The 22,186-nt window shown below is 44.0% G+C and overlaps 1 protein-coding gene across 1 annotated transcript; it reads left to right on the plus strand.

The window, feature by feature from the left end:
• The first annotated feature begins 9,303 nt into the window (after positions 1–9,303).
• LOC144739541 (RAS guanyl-releasing protein 1-like) lies at positions 9,304–20,458 on the plus strand. The gene is given in 20 exon segments (XM_078622481.1): positions 9,304–9,311; positions 13,362–13,468; positions 13,471–13,523; positions 13,525–13,537; positions 14,222–14,333; positions 14,521–14,583; positions 14,681–14,806; positions 14,889–15,030; positions 15,841–16,014; positions 16,100–16,204; positions 16,206–16,217; positions 17,054–17,329; positions 17,417–17,497; positions 17,718–17,822; positions 17,941–18,050; positions 18,177–18,327; positions 18,408–18,444; positions 19,416–19,557; positions 19,627–19,828; positions 20,348–20,458. Coding segments are annotated over 20 exon segments (2,130 nt in total).
• Positions 20,459–22,186: the final 1,728 nt, after the last annotated feature.

Here is a 22,186-nt window from a genome sequence, read left to right on the forward strand (position 1 = left end):
CTCATACAGTATGTACAGTGAATGCATCTGTATGACTCGCGCTCTGTCTCACACACACACAGACACACACACACATACACGGACACACACGCACGCACACAGACACACACGCACTCTAAAAACAGATGCATGACTTTGCAAAACTTCCGCCACCTGTTTATTGTGTTAACTGCTGTTAGCAAAGCAGACGGAGTAACAGGTGTGTGTATGTGTATTGTCACAGGCTCTACATATCTAAAGCCCCAACACACACACACACACACACACACACACATCCACCATCCTTCATCTGCTGCTGTCCCAAAATCTGGTGTTAATGCGCCAGTGACTGGGGGCTCAGTGAGCAGCTCGGTGCGTGTTTGTTTGAGTGCGAGGGGGGGCGTAGACAGGATGAAAAGTGAGTGTGACAAATTAAATGCATCCTTACCCTAGTCTGCGTCCCAACAGTCAGGATTTACTCATTTTCCAAAGGATATGATGTGTTTTACAACGTTCATCCATTCTGTGTTTTGACCATTCTGTGTTAATTCATCACATTGTTAATTAGTCACATTGATGACAAACAGTCGCTATCTGACTTTTCACCTTATTTAAAAATATCACTTCTATCCATAAATGTGACCTAACAAAGGCAAAGACAAAATATCAAACATACATGTTGCTTATAGATAGATAGATAGGTAGATTGATTCATCTCCAAGAGAAATTTGCATTTCCAAACAAAAATAGGAATGGGGACAGAGGGGGCCCAGATAGACAAAACACTATCACATATGGAAAGTAAAAGTAAAATAATGTGACAGTGTCAGCTTCTGTTATCGTTTGCCCCAAGAGGTGTTGTAGAGGTGTTGTAGAGGCTCATGGCTTGGGGTCACTGAAGTCTGTCAGTCTGTCAGTCTGTCAGTCTGCCAGTCTGTCAGTCTGTCAGTCTGTCACTGAAGATGCTGCTACTCCTGTTGATGTTGGTGTGCAGTGGATGATCTGGACTGTCCATGATGGACAGGTGCCTGTACAGCGTCCAATGTCCTTCTTCTTTTGAGATTGCCCCCCTAACACACTACTACGTACAAACCACAGACTAGTAGAAGAATGTAATAATAATAATATATAGGGTCCACGGTGTACCCTGATGTCTGCCCGTTGACAGCTGGGATCGTATCCAGCATGACCACAACCCGTAACCGGAACAAGTAGAGGAAGACGAATTATATATAATAATATATTTATATTGCTTGTAATTGGGATGAATAAAATATCTGCTGAATATTATAAAATAAAATTGTTTGCCTGTGTCGAATTAAAAAACCCAAAAGGCAGCAGGTCCATCAGACCCATGAACATTGGCTGAGGAACAGAACACCACCCAAGGGTTAAGACCAGGGGTGAATGTGGCTGACGGGTCCGATTTTACTTTCATTCACACACAATTCAAGAAAAACAGTGTGTGTCCAAGTGATCACCACCAACATCCTATTGTTGACACTTTTCTATTTTAATTCTATTGTTTATCGCCCTGTCAGTGGTTATCAGTGCATATTGAAACCCAACCCGCATCTAAAAGTCAAAGTTGCTGATTACTGTTATATGTACACAAACAAAACCAAAATATAAAAAAATACCAAAATGTGCTTCACACCAGCAGTGTGCAAGCAAACATAAATAATGACATGACATGTCATATACTCACACCTCCACAGAATGATCAGTTGTGTTGCAGGTCCAAAGACTGCTTCTGAAACTGAACTAAATACACACATTTCAGCCGGTTATCAGCTGGACATGAAGTGATAAATGTTACTACGTTGTGTGTGCGGACCTGCAAACACCAGAATCTCAGTTCACACACATACATACACCACATCTCCCAAAGGATGCTGGCAAGTAGGACATGGACTCCACTGCTTTCTCCCTCCAGAGTGTGTGTGCTTATAGTGGCGCACTATAAAAAGAAACTGCTATTATGGACCGGAGCTCCGACCTGCTGCCTTCCGTCTCACTTGCCTGCGTGATTCACAATGTAAATGCAACATTGTGAAACAGTGACACAGCTTTTACCTGCAGTACTTTAGTGTCTGTTTTTTTTAAGCTCTCACCCATCTTTTTATAGCATGGTGAGATGCTGGAGAATGCCAAGCCCCATCTTTGACAGCACATGTGGGTGCTGGAGTGGTTGCAGAGTGCAGCAGCAGATGGCCGAGTCCCAGCGGCGAGTACAAATTTACACTGCACTCGCTCACAGCATCGTGTGATTCACAGGCCGGGGTCACATGTGAATTACACAATAAAAAGCCAGGAAATAACCAAGAAGCTGCGCTGAGTAATCTGTGTGGAAACAATCATGTGGAAGATGTTCAACAGGCATCACAGGCATCACCCCCCCCACCCCTTACAGGATTTAATCTGCTTTTGCTTAGTATGATCAAACAGGAGAGATAAGCCCGGATCCTTGATCAGATTGGCTGGAGGGAAATGAAATATCTGTTTTTTGTTTTGTTTGCCTGACTGACAGCAGTGTTATGTCATATGTTGTTGTAAACGATGCAAGAATCAATGCAAGCAGCACTGGGTGATGGATTTTACTTTTCCTGCGTCTGACAAATGAATATGAAATGTCTCAGTATCGATTGGCTGCAGTTCATGAGTGGACACGTAAAATGATACAGACATCAGCTGGCAGAGAAGTAAATGTGTTAGAAAGGAATGGAAATTACGACAAAGACAACAGGAGAACTGCTCATTTCCCAAGATGGTCCAGGTTGTCCAAGACAGTTATAAGCTAACAGAGGCTGTCAATGGTGGCAAAAGCATGAGAGAATGCCTCTGTGACAAATCGCCGGCGTAGGGTCCACATCACCGCGTTGCTTGACCTCTCCAAAAATGTAACTCGGCCTCACAGCTACACCTTCGCAGACGGCAACAACTGGGCTGCATTACATGACACTTCCCAACTCTCGAAGTGCGAATGTCCGCGTTTACCAAGGAAATAGAAACGACCAAAAGGATGATTTTAGACCAAAAAAGTGAGTTGAAAACGTGGCCGATCTTCAATTTCAGTTGCTGTTGCTTGAAGTAAACAAAGAAAAAAAACAATAATCATAAAACAAACTAAAAACAAACAGCCAGATTCAATGGGCAGAAGCAGAAGTATACATGCTCATGATGGCGTAGGACTTTAACAGACTTTAACATCATCTTGACCCTCATCAATCAAACATGCTCTAAACAGTGTGGTTATAAAAAAGGGAAAAAAAGGACCTCTGCTAATTTAATGAGCAAAAATAACTTCAAAAGCTTTGCTGAGGAACATTCTCTGAAGGGCTGGAAGATATGAACCCTCCTAACAGGTGACTGTTTTTAGCCAGAAATATACTACACATCCCTCGTCCTTCAGTATAAACCAGCAAAGCCCTCTGCAGGTTGACTCTAATTAAAACAAAGTATTTGGTTCCTGCTTTCACCCAAAGCACAGGAGCTGACATTTTTAGCCTCATGGTGGTGAGCGAACCCCAGACAGCGGCAAAGATAAGCCCATTGAAGTATATTAATAATACAGCGTTTTTTTCCCCTTTTGAAGAGTCCAACAGCGTCTGATGATGTCACAGTCAGATGGCTCTCATCATTCATCCAGAGTACGAGGGGGAAAAGTGCTTCAGAACAGAAAAATCTGATTCTGCAATAATATCAGCCATTATTGATGATTTCACATGAACTGCTTTACCAACTTGTTTTACATGAGTGATGCGTTTTTATCTGATTATCAGAGGAACACACACATACATCACTTAACAGAAAATGTCGATCAGTTCCTAAAAATTCAGAAGTTGCACTTCACACCCAAGTTGCTGTCGTCATGGTAATGACTTGCCAATTATTATTATTACTGTAACGACAGAAACATGGCTGTTCTCAACTTGCATGAACAGATCATTTTCTCCTTCTTTGCTCCTTCTTAACACCAGGTAGGGGAAGCGAGTGCAATTTCTCAGCTTCCAGTAAGGGTTTGGACCAATATTCCTGTAGTTACGGTACTCCAAAGTATGCTTGCTTGAACGTAGTACTTAAAGCATAGGTTTTTGCAGAAATTGTTCAAATCATAATCATTAATATTTTCAAAATCAACTGAAATTTTGTTTTCACGGATGTTTGTTTTCACATTACCGTTTATTCTGTAATTAAATTAGGAATCACATGTAACTAGTTTCTCGCCAGCAGTGATTTAATTAGTGTTTTTCCTCTCTGAAGTTTGGGAAACACAGTTTCCTGACTCAGCGGTCTTTCCTGGGGGGGGTCTTCCCCCGCTAAGTGTCAGGCTGGTGGTGGACAGAGCGCTGGCCGCAGCCTCAGAGCAGCTGTCCTCTGCAGGCTCTGGGAGCTTGTTGCTCTGCCTCCTCACCCCAAACGGCCAGGCTCCCCTTTCCTCAGATATAAATAGATAACGATGCAAACAGATGCACCAGCCCGTCTATCTATCCGTGTGCACATACACGCACACGCACACGCGCACACACACACACACACACACACACACTTACTGTCGGGAAATTATGTAAAAAAAAAAGACGAGCGTGACAATAAGGTTCACAAAACAAACACAGAAATTCTAGCACTCACAAGAAATTAAAGAAACAAATTACAGAGTTTAAAGAGAGCAAATGTTAATCTGGTCGTTAATCTGGTTGTGACACATTTTTGGTTGGGTGGTGTGTGTATGTGTGTGTGTGGGGGGAGGGGGGGGGGGCGGGGGGGGGGGGGTCCTGGCTCTGAGATCTGCAACTACAGATTAGACTTAAATATCCTGCACCAGAAAAGCTAATTTGCTGCGGTAGAGAAACCTGAGCAATAAAGTTGATGCATTACACACCGAGATCTTATTTCATCGCCTGCCTGCTTATCTGTAAAAAAACAAAAAAAAAAACACACACACACACACACACATAAGTAACATAAATCCTTTCTCACTCTCGTCACAACTCCTCATCTCTTCGGTGCAGATTTGGGGAAAGACAAGTGCGACTCACCGTCCGCAGGAACTGAATCTCCTCCTCTCCTTCTCCTCCTTCTGCCATCCTCTGCTGAGGGTTAGTCGCAGCTCCTCCAGAGGAAAAGAGAAAATCCTTTAGTTTTCTCTCGTCAGGATGTGAATTTTATACCTCCGCTCCCTCCACCTCTCTCTCTCTCCCTCTCTCCCTCACAGTGTGCTGCTGTAGGTGCTAGTGTGTGTGGCCAGAGGACAGCATGTGTCCTGTGACTCTCACGGTGTTGTGAGAGAGAGTGACAGGAGGCGAGGTTCTCCCTCGTCTACCCTCTTCTCTCATCTGGTATCCTCCAACCCGACTGCAGATGGGGAAGGGAGGGGAGGGATGTCGGATGAGGGAGGGAGGAGCAGACACCTTGTTTTACATTTACACCGCTCCCCATCCCAGTGTGCCACCACCATGTTTGTAGAAGTGGTCCTTCACACCGACGACACACTCCTCCGTCCCCTCCTTTCTCATGTGTGAGGCTATAAAAGGATTGTGGAGTGGGGAGTCTGTGGCTTTTAGGGATGCAAGCAGCAAGGACAGACGGCTGCAGAATCATCTGTCAGGTGTGTGAAGAACTAGTTTTCAGACCTGTCGAGGGAACAACGCTGCCGCATGGTTTGTGGTTTGTGGCAGGTGATGTGAGATTGTGTGGCAAACCTTCGTCAACATGTTGGGTCTGGGCACTCACAATATGCAGGGCACAATCCAAAGCTGTCTTTTAAATTCTCTCTGCACGCAATTTGGTAAATGGATTTCACTTATATAGCACTTTAGGCAACTTCACACTTCCAGCCATTCATACAAACACTCATCGACCAATGGGCAGCCGAGTTTAGGGTTCAGTGCTTTGCCCAGGAACAATTCGACATGTGGACAGCCCGAGCCAACCCTTACTGTATGACCTGCTAAACCAACAGCCACAGGATAACCAACAGATATCCAACAGAATAGCATAGAAGGTGACACCATATTCTCTATTTACACGGAGCAGAGACCGGCAGCGATGACACTCTGGCCTCTCACAACTCTGTGGTGATTATGTTTAGCCCAGCTACCAACTCTATACACAATGTGTTCTAGACTGCAAATTAAATTTGCTATGCTAGGGTGCATCTATATTTCTTGGCTAGTAAGTGGATGTTTGTGGAGTCTGGAAATCCAGATCTAGAAAGATGTAGGTCTGCCAACTCTTCATGTGCTGCAGCCATCTTTGTTGGATACCCATAACCACTTTGCCTTCCTATTAAGCCCCGCCCATAGAGCGTGTACACACCACCTATTTCAGATAGAACTTAATGAGCTCCAACAGTCGGCCCAACCTACCGCCAACACCTTCGGATCAGCTCTGCAGGTCCATCCAGCCGACAGGTTGTCTCCTGTTTTATAGAAAGACAAGGACGCCACGAGAGCTCATCAAAAGATAAATGGATGGAAGTTCAGTGAGAGGACTTTGGTTTAAGTCATTTGATGCTGTATAAAAAAAAAAAACCTTGACGCATGATTGATGGTCACAGCTGCCTTTACACACTAATGTCTACAGGGAATGTGAAGAAGCCACAGCTGTCTGTTTCAAACCAGCAAAGAACATCGCAAGAGAGAAAGAAAGAATAGAACGTCACCACAACGGCAGCCGGTTTGCTGATCAATCCAATCCAGTCTGATGGATGGATGTTGACTGGCAAATCAGTTCAAGGGATAATCATTTAAAATGATCATCTTATAGTTTAAATAGTAAATATAAATGTGTGCTGTGATTCACAAGAGGCTTTATTTAGTGACGCTATCTGCGGCCACCTCCATCAGCCGCTGGAGAACCACAAGAAGAATCCCCGACCCTCTCTGGTGTGTCAGCGACTGATGAGGTGGGACAATCCACCAAAAACAACTAACTGTCCCATCAGCATCAAGCTTTGCCTCATTTTGAGTTTTGGGGCGTGAACTCTACTGAAGGAACTTGAAGGGGTTGAGTTGCGGATTTGGGCTTTCTTCAGAGTATTATAATCAAAAGACCAAAAGAATCATTAGTGTAAATATTGCTCTCTGTAATATAAACAAATAAGCAGATTTCTGCAAACTGATGACAGGACTAAAATGTTTGCATGTTATATGAGAAGCTTGATGGAGGCCCTCGCTCTCTCTCTCTCTCCCTCTCTCTCTCACACACACACACACACACACACACACACACACACACAAACCTCTTACCTTCTGGGCATCCATCTGCCATCCTCAAGCATGTCTCACCGACCTTCCACTGCAGCAGCAGCAGCCGGCAGCAGGACACGTTCGGGCGGCCGCTACTGCCTCCTCTTCCCCCGGGGTTCACGTCCGTCCAGCCGCAAGCAGAGGAGGAGGAGGAGGAGGAGGAGGAGGAGGAAACCACCTCCACCGACCCAAACGAATGACGGGAGCTGGAGTCCTGATTCGAGGACCTGATTTGAGAGGTCCTTTTCACCAAATCATGAATCTGATGTTTTGCAGTTGCGGCGTCTCGCCTGAAGGTGGCGACAGTGAACTGACATAAACACAAAGACTGCAATATGAAAAAAGTCATTTCTTCATATTACAGCGAACAACTGTTGATATTAAATTGTTGTTGTTGTTGTTGTTGTTGTTGTTGTTGTTTAAACTATATTATGTCAGTAACGATTGTCTAATGCTGAGTTAAGTGAACGAAAAGGATGAAGATTAATTCTAGAATACATTTTTTAGAAGTCAAGCAACCTCAAGTTAACCCAGCAAGATTCCATGATCTGGATGACTGAGAACCTTCACGGGTAACACTCCCTGACCAAATTCAACAAAAGAAAAAAACGGACTGATTTAGTTTGTGAAATATACAATTGTACACAACTCACTGCCAACTAAACACGTAACCTGTGTGAACTAACTTTACACCTGTAAAAACAAGATTGTATATGTAAACAAGGTTGTATTTCCGGTCCCACCGGTTGTTACAAGAATAAAAGCCTTACAGCCCAGTCAGCATATCTCGTATAGGTGTCATATACAGTATGTATATAACAGCTAAAATGTATCTGAGGCTATTGTTGTTGTTGCTGTTGTGTTCATCCTCTTGTTGTCTTTTATTTCATTTTCATACATTTTATAAAATGTTTTGTGTGTATTATTTGTATCTATCTCTATCTATCTATCTAAAACTCACATGGGTCCTTAAATTTACTGGCAGATTCAACTGCTTCATTTGAGATGAGACACAATGTAACACACACATGTGTCATGGACATGATGTACGCTGCTCCTCCACCAAGCCTCTTTCTAATCCAATCACAAATGCATTTTCACGTCTGGGAGTGGGCATGCATGGAAATTTCTCCTGACGGTCCCTGCTTATCGATGCCATATCACACACTTGCTCTGCCAGCCAGTTTGCTTCCTGCAGCGAAAGGGCCACCTCTGCAAACTTGAGCACATTAATGTGCCCTGTTTGGTTGCCTTCTTCCTCCTGGTGTGTTCAGACAAGGATGCCTTTGAGACCCCCCTGTCCAGCTGCACAGCTACATTCACCAGCACAAACACTACACCCTGTGTGATGACAGCGGGGGCAACAAAAAGAAAGAAATCAGGGTGATAGACTTGATTTGGGCGATTGTGGGCGGACAAATCTAAATGTTTGTTTGTGATCGTGTCGTCAGGCAGTGGAAGACTTCATTTTTCTTGTCTTTTACCAAGTTCATGCAACGTCAGATGATTGAGAACTGACGTTTAGGTGTGGCCTATTTTCTCTGCTGTTGATGCCCTGAATAAAACCACACACGTTGCTTCCTGGAGTTCACTGATGGTGCTCAGATGATTGCTCATCACTCTCTATTTGTAACACTCCTCCTTTCTCTCTCTCTTACTGTTTCCCTGTCCTTACCCCTCCCCCTTGTATACACACACACACACACACACAAGTGTAAGTTCCCCTATCTGTCAGAGCCAGTTCCTCCATTTAAGATGCTGACGTTTAAAGTGATTTTGTCAGTGCCTGCACTTGTTGAGTTTTTTTTTTTTTTTTTTTTTGGGGGGGGGGGGGGTTTAAAGGCAGGTGGAGGGTGCATGCAGCCTGATCTGTGTCTCTGTAGTGTTTGATAGACATTCTCAGATAGCAGAAAGACAGGTTAATACACACAAGTTGTTCTGAGAATCAGGATTCTGACCTGCAGTTGTGTCTGGTCAGTGACAGGTAGGTGGGAAGCCCTCAGCCCCAGCAGCTGTGGGGCTCCGTCCTGTGCCCGCTCTAAAAACACTTAGAGGACACAGAGGAGGGTGAACCATGGAGCTGTGAGGACACGCTCAGATGCCCGTGCAAACACCAGAGAAGGAGGAGTGCTGCAGCGGAGCTCTGCAATGAACAAAACCAAGCGGTAAGTTAAAAAGTGCAGAGTGTGTGTGTGTGTGTGTGTGTGTGTGTGTGCTTCTTATGTGTGGTTCAAGTGTTTAGTGTGCAGCAGAGGTGTGTGAACCTTGGGGCTATGACTGAGATGACGTGGTTTGTGCAAAAGACAACAGCAGAATCAAGGGCTTTAACTTTTTGTGTTTTCTGCTCGTTGTGTCTTCTGCTGCTTGTTTGAATGATTAAACTTTTATTTATTAAAAGCAGGAGAGTCACACGCTCACAGACGGTCACAGCTAATTTGTTTGACCTGCATATCAGCAGGCAATATCAACTTTCTGTCAGATAATTTGTGTGTACTGCACACAAGCAAGCCCTGACATTCAACGGTTGTGTGTGCTTGTGTTCTACCGTTCTGTTCAGATAGACTCCAACACGTCTCACCAGAGGCTTTTTATCCATTTGAGACACAACATGCTCAGTAGCCTCCATATGTTGTTTTCCTGCTGTGACACCAGCTCATCAGATTGCCCAGAATGACGTTGTTTTGAATATTAAGGTGGTAAGAAAGAAAGAAGCTAGCTGGCTGTAAGGTGTAATGATGGAACATGAGTGGTGAGTTTATCTTAATTATGAAAGTTAAAGTTTAAATGTGTGTATGAATGTGACGCTTGCAGAGAAACAGAACATAAAAGTGATGAGGAAACTGGAACCCGAGGTGTGTGTGGCCGCTCAGAGAGAGTTCACCGTTTCTATCTGCAGATGAATATCTTTGGTCCATTAGCTGCAAGTTGGACTAAATGCATAAACGGCTCATTGCAGTAGATACGTTACACGACACACTGCAGAGGGAGCTGACGGGCGGGAGGAAAAGAGCAGCACACAGTCTCGGCCTTCAAAGGCCCCTGGCTTCAATTAATCAATTAAGGGAAGAAAGAGAGGAATTTGCATATCCCCTCGCCAGTGTGAGAGCGAGAGGGGGTGGGGGGGTGCTGGATCTGTCGCCAGGGGTCCTGACATAGATGAGAAAGGGAGCGCAAGGGGGATTTCCATGGCAAGAAAAAGAAGGGCGAAGTTGTTTCCTGAAAGCTCTGAATAGAACAAGGATGAAGAGGAAAGAGGAAGAGAAGATGGAGAACTTCCAGAACAAAATCCATGATATCATGCTCGCATTTTGTTTTCTCAGTCAAGGGTGGACCAAGATAATCTGTTCAATCAATCATAATTGTCACTAAATTGTATTATAGTTTTTATAATGATCAGTTTTTCTATTATTTCTGATAATGTACTTTTCATTATTTGGACATTTTTATGGTTTGTAACACCAGAGATTTCACGATTCAAAATAGGGTTATGTGAGAGCATTCAACAATAATTTTGGTGATTTTGGTGAACCCCCCCTTTAATGACCCCCCCAACCCCACTTTGAGAACCACAGGTCCACATACACCAGTTTTTAACATTTATATTCTGAAGAACACTGGGGGAATTTTCTGAGCAGAGTGAATAATGGGGTGTTCCCTCAAAGAGTATCTTACAGTTTGTGTCTCAGTCTGAAAGCGAACGGCCTCCGAGCCACATCAATGTAAAGATGTGACAAGAACACAGGTCTGTCTGCACGTCACACAGCAGCTCACACACTGCAGGGTGCGTGTGTGTGTGTGTTACCTGCTGAACACTGCAGGGGAAATTCCCACACAAACATCATGACATCTACAACATTTCACCATCAGCACTTCTGTTTGTATTTGTGAGTCTCACTGTCAGAGCTGTGTTCACTTTGAGTCACAGAGAGATGACGAGAGATCAGCGCTGAGATCAGATGGCTGCTAAACCACGCTGGAAATCTCCATTTATTCACCAATTTACTTTGATCATGTAGGTTTAATAGTTTAAAAAAAAGAAAAGACATATTGGTGGAGGGCAAACTAGTATACAAACTATATACAGACCAAACTGTATATACAAACTAAATTTTCAATAATACACACATAAACAAATTAGTATTTTTTATGTAAGAAGATGACAGTAGATCACTCAGCTGTGACAAGAAGCATTGACTACAGTCATGTATTCACTGTACGAAGGAAAATGCAGAATATTGATGAGACACTATCTGGTCACGGTGGTGATACATTGTGACCACGGTGTGACAACTGCGATGGCACGTGGAACAGCACGTACAAACAGGTGAATGGCTGGTGGTGTAAATACATCGGTGAATGTCACCCTGTGCCTCAGTGTGTTGTATGTAAAGCAAAGTCATCATTCTGGTTCACAACATGATGCCACTGATTTACTGTCTGACCTGAAGACAAATCAGGCTCAAACCGAAATTGCCTGCTTTAATGTACACTGTCAATCGTGTCAATGACACAGGAGATTTCTTGTGTTTTTGCTTTGTTTTATCATAACAGCACTGTGTCCTTTATAATTACAGATACAGTATATATCTATACAAACTTCACCACAATAAATGTGATCTTTGCTCGGACAGACAGGAGCTAAAGAATGTTTTCTTGGATGTTATCAAAAAGTAACTTAACCCATAAACCACTTTGACACCAAACATGGATAGTGGCGCCCCATATATGCTGCATTTTCACCCCAACTCCACTATGAATGTGTCCTATTCTGACATTGCTGTGTACCACCATAGTCCTAAGTCTTGTGAAGCGAATATGATTCAAATGGTGTTATAGGGTTAAGTTGATCTTGAGAAGTTGGACATGAGCTCAAAACTTGAAACAGAGGTTAGATTGACAGACATGATGTCAGAATGTTTCTGGGAAACATCACATATACGTTTACAGCCATCGGGCGGCATTTATAGTGAGGGACACACTGAGAGACACACACACACAGCTGTTTTTATTCCATCAGTGTTCTTGGTAGCTTGCACATTTCTAAAGATTATTGTTTGCTTATCACCATGACAATAACAAGAAGTAGTTCCTCTCTGGATAATATATACAGGTGTGTGTGTGTGTGTGTGCATGTGTGTGTGTGTGTGTGTGTGTGTGTGTGTGTGCGCACTGGGGGGGAAGTAAGCCACACAAATGCAGGTTAAGAGAAGGGGATGTAGGCTTGGTCATTCAAGGAACATGTCGCCAGTTTCTGTGAAATCACTGTTTCCAGTCAATGTCACAATATATTTGCGGTGTCAAGCCTGACGCAGTTTCAGAGCATTGCACAGTAACAATGCGTTTCTACAGAGACAGGACCACATTTGAAACACTGACACACTGGCCCCTCTTCTAAGACGACAGCCATCCACACAGTAATTAGGCTTTTATTGTGAAGAAACATTGAAGCATCATGTTGCAAGAGAACAAACCGTTTCCTAAAATTGAGGCAACATCCCAGAAAACCAGAGAATTCTGTCTCTTTTCAATGTTTTATTATGCGGTTTGTTGAATTCATCCCAGATTTTTAATGTTCCCTGAGAACAGAGTGAAAAATTAACACTCTTCAAATGGAGATCAGATTAACAGAAATGAGAATCATCCATGTTGATGATTATCACTGGCGTCCCGCAGGGCCTCATTCTTAGACCTCTCCTGTTCAGGCTCCACTGGATTCCCTATGTGTGTCAGCTGGCTGACCTCTGCTTTGACCCGTGTGCGTGTCGTTTAGTGACCTGAATAGAATTCATATGCTGATTATGACAACTATGTATATAAAACTGTAATGGGATCTGAATTACATCCCAAAGTTCAACTCCTCTGTGGAATAAATGTCATGAGTTGATATGGCACAGATCATCATCTATGAACTTAAAACATGTTTCCAGTCATTACTTCATATTGCGTTCACTAATAGCAGATTTTACTCGTGTTGAACCGTAGCTGGATCGAGCTAGTAGGACAATCATCAAAATGACTGTCCAATTCCTCCTCCTCCTCCTCCTCCTCCTCCTTGGGGTTGTTACCACCTCTGACTGATCATCGTAGAGACCCATGTGCCAACCAGTTCTTCCTCCTCTCTGCCTCTCTCAGGAAGCCCAACGTCGAGCGTCCTGGTGTGCTGAAGAGCAGGAAGTTGGTGCAGCGGAGGAGGAATACATGTCCCAGTCCTCAGGACATCAGCCGGGCCCTGCAGAGCCCAGCTCGGCCCCCAGCGCCAGTGCTGCCAACCTGGATGAGCTCATACAGCGCTGCCGTCAACTGCTTCGGTCAGTCTGTCTGTGCGTGTTTGCATTCCATGTTTGCCATGTGCCTTTATCACAACCAGGTTATATAAATGAGGGTGAATAATGGGGATCCAGGGGGAGAGAGACGGGTGGAGGGGGGTGGGGGTGGCAAAGGGCAGTTTCATACAATCAGGCTTTGTTCTGCCGGGCTGCAGGAGCCAGCCAGCTATTCCCATACGCTGCTACAAGTAAACAAATCTCTCTTCTCTCCGGAGTTTTATCAATCTGTTTGGATTGAAGCTAATATCTATTCTACAAGAAAATACAGAATAAAGGGAATAAAGTACAGCACTAGAAGTTTGTTCAGTCATTTTCAGACTGAAGTCTGTTCAGTCATTTTCCCACACATAGAATTCGTACCTACTGACCGTTGAGACTGTCACCATTGCAGCATCAGTCTCTTTTCAAAATGTAAAAACTATTAACTATTATTTTTTTGATTAAAAAATGAAAAAATTAATTAAAATGAAAAGAATAAAACTCAATCATCGAAAAGGAAACAAAAGAGGCTCCACAAGTCCTTGTCATCCCAATCCCCCGTCCACCTGAACTAATCATTTGTGATATCGAACAGTGAAATCCCTCCACAAACTGTTTGACCTCTCAGCCGCTGCCGTGCAGTCTCGTAAGCCCCTTCCCTCTGTGACGCTGTTTCTTTCCCCATAGATTCAGAGGGGAGGCTCTCCAGCCCCAGAGGCTCCCAGATGGTCCACATGACCCTGATGATGCACAGTTGGGTCGTGCCATCTCAGACATTTGCCCAGAAACTTCTCAGCATATATCCTCCACTGTCGCCCTGGGCGGCGCTCCAGTACCAACAGTGCTCTGCTCCTGATCACATGTATGCATTTATTAATCAGATCAGGAAACAGCTCTGGCTTTGTTTGGCTCTCGTCAAAGCAGATTTGAAGTATCCACCAGTGATGTTGAACGTTCAGAGAGAGATCCTTGACCTTTTCCCTCACATACAAGGATTTGCCCTCTGACAAGAGAGGACTGCGTAGGACGCAGGTCTGCCATCTTGTCAGGTGAGTGAGGTCGGCAGGAAGGAGGTGAAGGACAGAGCGTGACGGGACTGGTTATCCTGCTCCATTTACAGCCAGTAAATATTTTCTGTCCGGCAAGGCGGTGGATCAGCCAGTTCCCGGCAGTGTTTGAGGCCGACCCGCTCCTGGAGCAGACGATGGGCGACCTATGGACGATGGTCAGATCAGACGGAGACGAGACGCAGCTCAATGACACCTGCTGCTTGTGAGCTATGTTCTGATTGGTCCGTTGTGAAAGGATGGAGTTTGTCGGCCTTTTCCTCCAACCCCTTGCCTTCCATCCCCAGAAGCCCTCACGTGAACCTATCGCAGGCGCCCTCGCCCTCCGTGAAGAAGAGGAAAGTGTCCCTTATCTTCGACCACATGGAGCCAGACGAGATGGCCGAGCACCTCAGCTTCCTGGAGTTCAAGAACTTCTGCAGCGTCTCAGTGAGTCTCATTACTTTCCTTCTGTGACCTTTCCTAAATTGTGTTTCCGTGACTTTACACCACCCGCTTGCAAAACAAACATAAACAGTAGGTGAAAGTTCATGGCATGAATATTTGATTGTGTGTTTGACCAATTAAAAGTCAGATGTAGTGGCTTTATTCGTTTGAAGGATGAAAGATAGATTTAGATATGACCCGCATTGACTCCTAACTTAGATATTTGGTGGGAGGATGATAATAAAAAACTCTCTCTACATTTTATTTCCATTTTCTTTTTAAATCATACAGACTACTTTGTAAATTGCATGCAATGCAAAAATTCAAAATCGTACTAAGAATATTTGTCTTATTTCTAGTCATACTGTCTAATTTCTAGTTTAAAAATGTCTTAAAATAAGACATCACCTGGAAAAAGTAACTTGTTTCAGACAAATTTTCACTTTAAAAAGTAGTAAAATCTGCCTGAGTAGCAAGTGTTTTTATTTGTTTTTAAAAATTTGCATGAAACCAGTGCCAAATGTCTGAAATCAAGTTAGTTTTTCAGGTGATTTGTCTTATTTTAAGTGTAAAGAGATTTTATGGCTAGAAATTACACATTTTGACTAGAAATAAATAGTGTTGGTAAGATTTTGAGCTTTTGCGGTGTATGTATTGTATGTATGTGAGTCTTCCTTTCAGCTTTCTACACTTCTATACATTGAAACTACTGTGTTGACAAATAGCAGGTTTCTGAGGACAGCTGGGTGGACTCTGATCGTATTTGGGAGTTTGGCACTTAGAAGTCCTGATTGCTGTTGTCTGATTGGCCAGTTCCTGGACTACCACAGCTACGTGGTGCGGGGGTCAGTGCGGGACAACCCTGCTCTGGAACGCTCCGTCATGATGTGTAACGGAGTCTCCCAGTGGGTGCAGCTGATGATCCTCAGCAGACACACGGCCCAGCAGCGGGCGCAGGTCTTCACCAAGTTCATCCATGTAGCTCAGGTAAACCAGCTGAGGATAGCTCAGAGGGATTTATTGTTTTGTTTGGAAAATGACTCCATGTACTCTTCTCTTCACCCGGCTGTAGAAACTACGAGTTCTGCAAAACTTTAACACTCTAATGGCAGTGATGGGAGGCCTCTGTCACAGCTCCATCTCCCGGCTCAAAGACACCTCCAACCTTCTGCCCGCCTGACATCACTAAGGTATTTCAAATAGCACCCGTTTCCTCGTCTCTTCAGAGTCGTGTTGTTATTTTTAATCTGTTTGTCCTGTTCTCATGTCCATGATCTCATCTCATGGATCTCGTTCACCACAAATTCTCTATAACTCTAAACTTTGTCTTGAAGCCTTTTCCGAGGCTACGTGAAACAGAAAGTTATTAAAACCACTGTATGACGTACACATGTAATAGGGAAGCAACTTCCTCTATCGTGCAGTAAAACAGGAAGCGCTGCATATCTTGACAGAGAGCCTCTCCTCCTTTGACCAATGGACTTATCCAACTTGTCCACAAGGTGGCAGCTCAAAGTGTCTTTTGCTTTAATTTCCATCACATTCATTCATTCATTCATTCATTCATTAATTCATTCACTCATTCATCGGGTCGTGCTGGAGCTGATACCAGCTGTCAATGGGTAAACGTCAGGGTACAACCTGGAAGCGTCACCAGCTCATCAGCGCCAGGTGAAGGACAGACAACCACACTCACAATTAACCTCAGCATGCTTTTGGAGGTGGGAGGAAGCCGGAGTACCCGGGGAGAACCGACACAGACACAGGGAGAGCATGCAAACTCCACACAGAATGATCCCAGACCACGAAGCGAACCAGGGACCTTCCTGCTGAGGCGACAGTGCTAACCACTGTTTCACTGTGTCGCCCTCACATGTACATTTCCCTAAACGTGAAAAGTGATTGTATTTTCATATATTTTCATCATTTTTTTTCTTGAATCCCATCCAGTTGTTAATCGATGACTTTTTCCGCCTCCTGTTTGGTTCTCCAAAGTCTCACCAGGCTCCGTCCTTCTTCCTTTCAGGCCCTGAGCGAGATGACGGACTTGCTCTCCTCACGAAGCAACTACAGCAACTACAGGCGCGTTTACAACGAGTGTCACGGCTTCAAGGTGCCCATCCTGGGGGTCCATCTCAAGGACCTGATCTCGCTCAACGAGGCCCTGCCGGACTATCTGGACGAGGACAAGATCAACCTGAGCAAACTGCAGCATCTGTACAGCAACATCAACGACCTGCTGTCCATCCACAGCTGCTCGCCACCGTTCGAGGCCAACAAAGACCTCCTGCATCTGCTCACGGTACCAGCCTGAAACAAGGAGAGGCCGTTTAATAATTCACACATGAAAGTACTGTATCTTAATGGTGTTGTTCTTGAAACGTCTCAGCTCTCTCTAGATCTGTACTACACTGAGGATGAGATATATGAACTGTCATACACCAAGGAGCCCAAGAACCCCAAGATCCAGGTGAGTGGAGCTGCTGTCGATTAGTCGCACACTTCTTACAACATCATTTAGCAAGAGGAAGGAAAATCTGTGTCTCTGTGGGTGTACGAGCGCCGAAAACGAGCGCACAGACTCTGCTGACATTCATCAAAAAGTGGCCACATCAAAGCGTTGAATGTTAGGGGAGCGTGACGACGTTTTCACTCCCTCCTGTCTCATACCTGCGTCTGTTGGCCCACAGCCCGTTGCTGCAGATAAACCACCGGTCGTGGCAGAGTGGGGTTCAGGGGTCACCCCCCGGCTCGACCCCGACACCATATCAAAACACGTCAAACAGATGGTGGATGTGAGTATGTGACTCGGTGGCGACGTCCTGTCTTTCACTTCCTGTGTTGCTCAGTGGGCTAAAGCAGAACTACTCCCTCCCACAACACACACTCAGATTGCTCTGTTGCCCCCTGTAGTCCATAATGAAAAACTACGACCAGAACCAGGATGGCTACATTTCGCTGGAAGACTTTGAGAAAATAGCAGCCAACTTCCCTTTCTCCTTCTGCACTCACGAAACTGACAGGTGATGCATGAGGGCCTCTCACCACGGCCTCGATCAGGACAGAACACACATAACAGCACATGTGTACGTTGTAAAAAGACTGACTCACTCTCCTGTTGCATTTTGCGGGATGATGATTATGTCCAGGCAGGGACAAATCAGCCGGGAAGAAATCACCTCTTACTTCATGAGGGGGATGTCCATATGTGCAAAGCTCGGTTACAACTTCAACGACGCACATAACTTCCACGAAACCACGTACAAACGGCCGACGTTTTGCGACACCTGCAGAGGATTTGTGAGTATGAAGTGTGGAGCTTTGCTTTTCTACAGCTACAGCCCAAGTGTGGAATGTGATGTCTGTCATGTCTCCTGTAGCTGTGGGGCGTCATCAAACAGGGCTACCACTGTAAAGGTAAGATCCGAGGACGGACATGTGTGATGAACCCTTTCATGCACAGAGGTCACTTCAATGGGCAGTAGCTGAACCACACGCTGTTGACACACACATTGAGCTCGCGTATTTCGGAGTATGGTACTTACGTGACTATTTCCGCTATCAGAAATCGTCTAATGGTACCTGAACGCTGCACTCGGTTCTCCGACCTGGTTTGAAGAAGAAGCTAGGACAAGGAGAAAAGGTCACTCGGTTCCTGAAAGGTGAGAAGTGAGAAGTTGCAGCCCAGTCGCTGTCGTCACAGCCGGCTCCCAGCAGCAGAGTGAATGTGATTACTGTACCAGCAACACGGGTGTTCTCAGCTTTCTGGAACCGATCGACGTTTTCTCCTTCTCCTAGCTCCTTCCGGGTGCAGCTGCTCAGCTTTAAGTAACCGCTGGACGGTTTCCATGTGATTCGATATCAAGTCTTGCGACCGACATAGGACAGAATTGTAAACCAAACTTTCAGATTAAGCCGGATTTTGGCAGAAATGGCATGTGGAAGTTTCCAAATAAAGGTGTATCATCTCAAGGACGACGATGCACAAGCGCTTCTCATTAAATTTGAATATCATCAAAATGTTTTTATTTTTTTCAGCAAATCAATTCAAAAAGTGAGACATCTCTCTATAAATAGATTCATCACACAGACTGATTATAATTTTCTGAGATACAGAGTTGTTGGTTGGGGGTACAGTTTGGTGTTTCCTTTCTTGTTTTTGAATTGATTTACTGAAAAAAGCATTAACACTTTGATGATATTCTGATTTGCTGAGATGCACCTGTATGGTCCAAGGTTGGCGACTGTTACACAGCTATTGAAAACCTGCTGTCCTTTAAGATTATGCTGTTAAAAACATTTAATGAAAACAAAAGTTGACAATGACAAATGTAAGAATATCCCTCAGACGCAGTACAACTAACCATTTCCTGTCCTCGGCCTCCCAGACTGTGGGATAAACTGTCACAGACACTGCAGAGATCTGGTGGGAATAGAGTGTTTGAAGAAACACAAAAACACCAGCGGCTCCTGCCCATGCACCCCGGCCCCCGACTCAAGAATCAAGGGCAGCTGCTGGAGTAGGTTTCACTTGATGTCATTTAAGGAAACATGATGAAACTACAACCATGGCTGACACACACACGTGCGCTTCTCTCCGTCAGGCTCAGAGGACGACACCTTTGTTTTCCCCCAAAGTAAGGACACAGAACATACCAAGGCGACCTCTGTTTGCAAAAACGCCCCCATGGACTCAACGATGGCGGAGAGCTCCACACAGACCGACCCCGGCATGTGGACGCCTGAGAAAAGGGACAAGAGGGTCTACAACCACAACGTGCATGCGTCGCTAGAGAGACAGGTGAGACTCTGAGTTTGTTTGTTTGTTTTGTTTATTTGAGCTGTGATGCTACTTTTGGCTCGATACCTGGTAAAGTACGGAGTTCCATAGCTGACATTGAAAACAGGAAATTCCTCTAAAATAGGAGGTGAATTTTAATAAGAATAAATAACCTGAACATTCTCCCATGATTATCCTTTCTTTTTTGATATATATTGACTTATTGTAAACTGCATGTTTACTTACATTTACGTTACTCCTGTAAATACTGCATGAATCATATTTTTTTATTTTTTCTCACCTATAATATTTATGTGTATTTGCCACCTGCCATTGCTTGTGTTACATTATATGGTATTTTCTTGTGGATGTGCAGTTGTTTTTCATGAGCAAATGTGTGGATTAGGTTTTGTCACTCAACTATTTCCTCTTTAGTAGACATTAAAGTTCCATTTTACTCTATGATCAAAGAAATCTACCCAATAGTTTGAGTGAGGGAGCGTTGGTCTGGAGGAGAAATGTGTCTCCTGTGTGTCACAGGTCAACACGCTGCCACAGAGAAGTCGTGGCAGCTCCATGCCCGTTTCCTTCCTGCAGGAGAAGCTGGAGGAGCTGCATCTCTACAAAGACAAGAGCCGAGAGCCGGACTGAGCTGGAAGCCGCTTCCCTCACGGACACATCGACCAGCTGCCGCCATGTGTCAGACTGGTGCTAAACTGGAGACAAATATCTACGATCATATATGGACTCCTTCGCATTTTTATGTTTGTGACATGTTTGTAATTTTATTTCAAGTTTGGCAAATTGTTTAGTCTTCGTTTGGTTGGAAACATGTTTATATGGTGCTCAGATTGTTAACCTCAACCACTGATGTCACATCACACACACACACACACACACACACACAGTAATGTCAGGGTGGGAAATGACCACTGACCTGAAGTTAAAACGGTGGCAGCTATATTTAAAAACTCAATAAACTACCTTTGAACCAGCGCTCATAAACAATACTTAAACATAACGTGACAGCAGCGACAAACGCATCAATTATGAAGAAGTCTCAATTGTATGTTGGAAAAATGGGAGTGTGTGTGTTTGTGTGTACGGAATCACATCACGGCTGAAACAAACATCTTGGACAGCAGCAACTTTCTCTTTCTGTTACAAATCGGCCATTTTTTAAAGCAAGGGAAGTTGCAGGGGGATGGGTTGTGAGCTTCACACACAGCCGTGATTGCAACAGCCATGCTGGGACGTTACTGTGGCGTGTGCGCAGGTTGAGGTTGCCTTGGTAACATCCATAGGTTAATTTGTTTTACAGTCAGTGGCTTCTAATTCATCACAGTCAGTCACACGGCATAAGAGAGTAAAATGTTCTCACTCACGTTCCTCTGCCACCGGTCTGTGTGTCGGCTCTCTGAAGACAACGGAGCCGTTCAACCTTCACGACCTCCACCTGTGTCACCTGGTGCTCCAAGATGGCTGCTATGACGGCGAAGAGCAGATGATTGTGAACCAATAATTTGTCTTTTTTATTCTTTATGACAAATCAGTGATTTTCATCTCCAGCATTCGAGTCATTTTTTTCCATTTGTGATAATTGACCTGTGATATCTGCATCCAGTTGCTCTTAAATTTGATCATGAACAAACTATGAAATTATATTCATCACGCAGCTCTAACCAATCAATCAGACTTTATTTCAATAGCACTTTTCATACAAAAAAATGTAGCAGTGCTTTACATAATATAAGCAAACAAAAGAAAGCAGAAATGAAACCCAAAGCCACACACACACACACACAAAGCCATGTCATATACAGATGGTGGTGTATGTACGTCTATATACACACACATACACATCACATATCCCAGAAGGAAGGCAACTGAAGCGCCATCTTACTGTCAGCAATGATGCAGTGCAGTGAGGAAATACCAGTCCTGATAAAACAACTAAAGAAGAAATTCTAATATTGATGAAAATAGGAATAGCAGTATGAGTAATAATTAAAATGTTAAAAACAAATGCAAACTTAAGAATTAAGATTTTGCATTATTACAAGAACATAATATAAAAATGTAAAATTATACAATAGTCTAAAATGTATAAATGATGGGATATAATGGAAAACTACAAATGCAATTTAATCAAAAGCCAGGCAAAAAAGGTGAGTCTTAAATTTGCTTGTAAACCTTCAGCTCAGGCAGCCTGCAGTGGAAAATGATTATTTCCTGCCCTGATATTTCAAAGCTCATCAGACACAGGACAATTTCTGTCCCTCATGTTTGTCATATTGAAAATACACCTGCGATGAGAAAACCTGGGTGATAAATTGAGAAAAAAATGCTCATTACCATTTACAGGCATATACAATGAAT

This window comes from Lampetra planeri, unplaced genomic scaffold (assembly GCF_965212315.1).
Source record: "Lampetra planeri unplaced genomic scaffold, kcLamPlan1.2.h2 scaffold_1553, whole genome shotgun sequence".
NCBI lineage: Eukaryota > Metazoa > Chordata > Hyperoartia > Petromyzontiformes > Petromyzontidae > Lampetra > Lampetra planeri.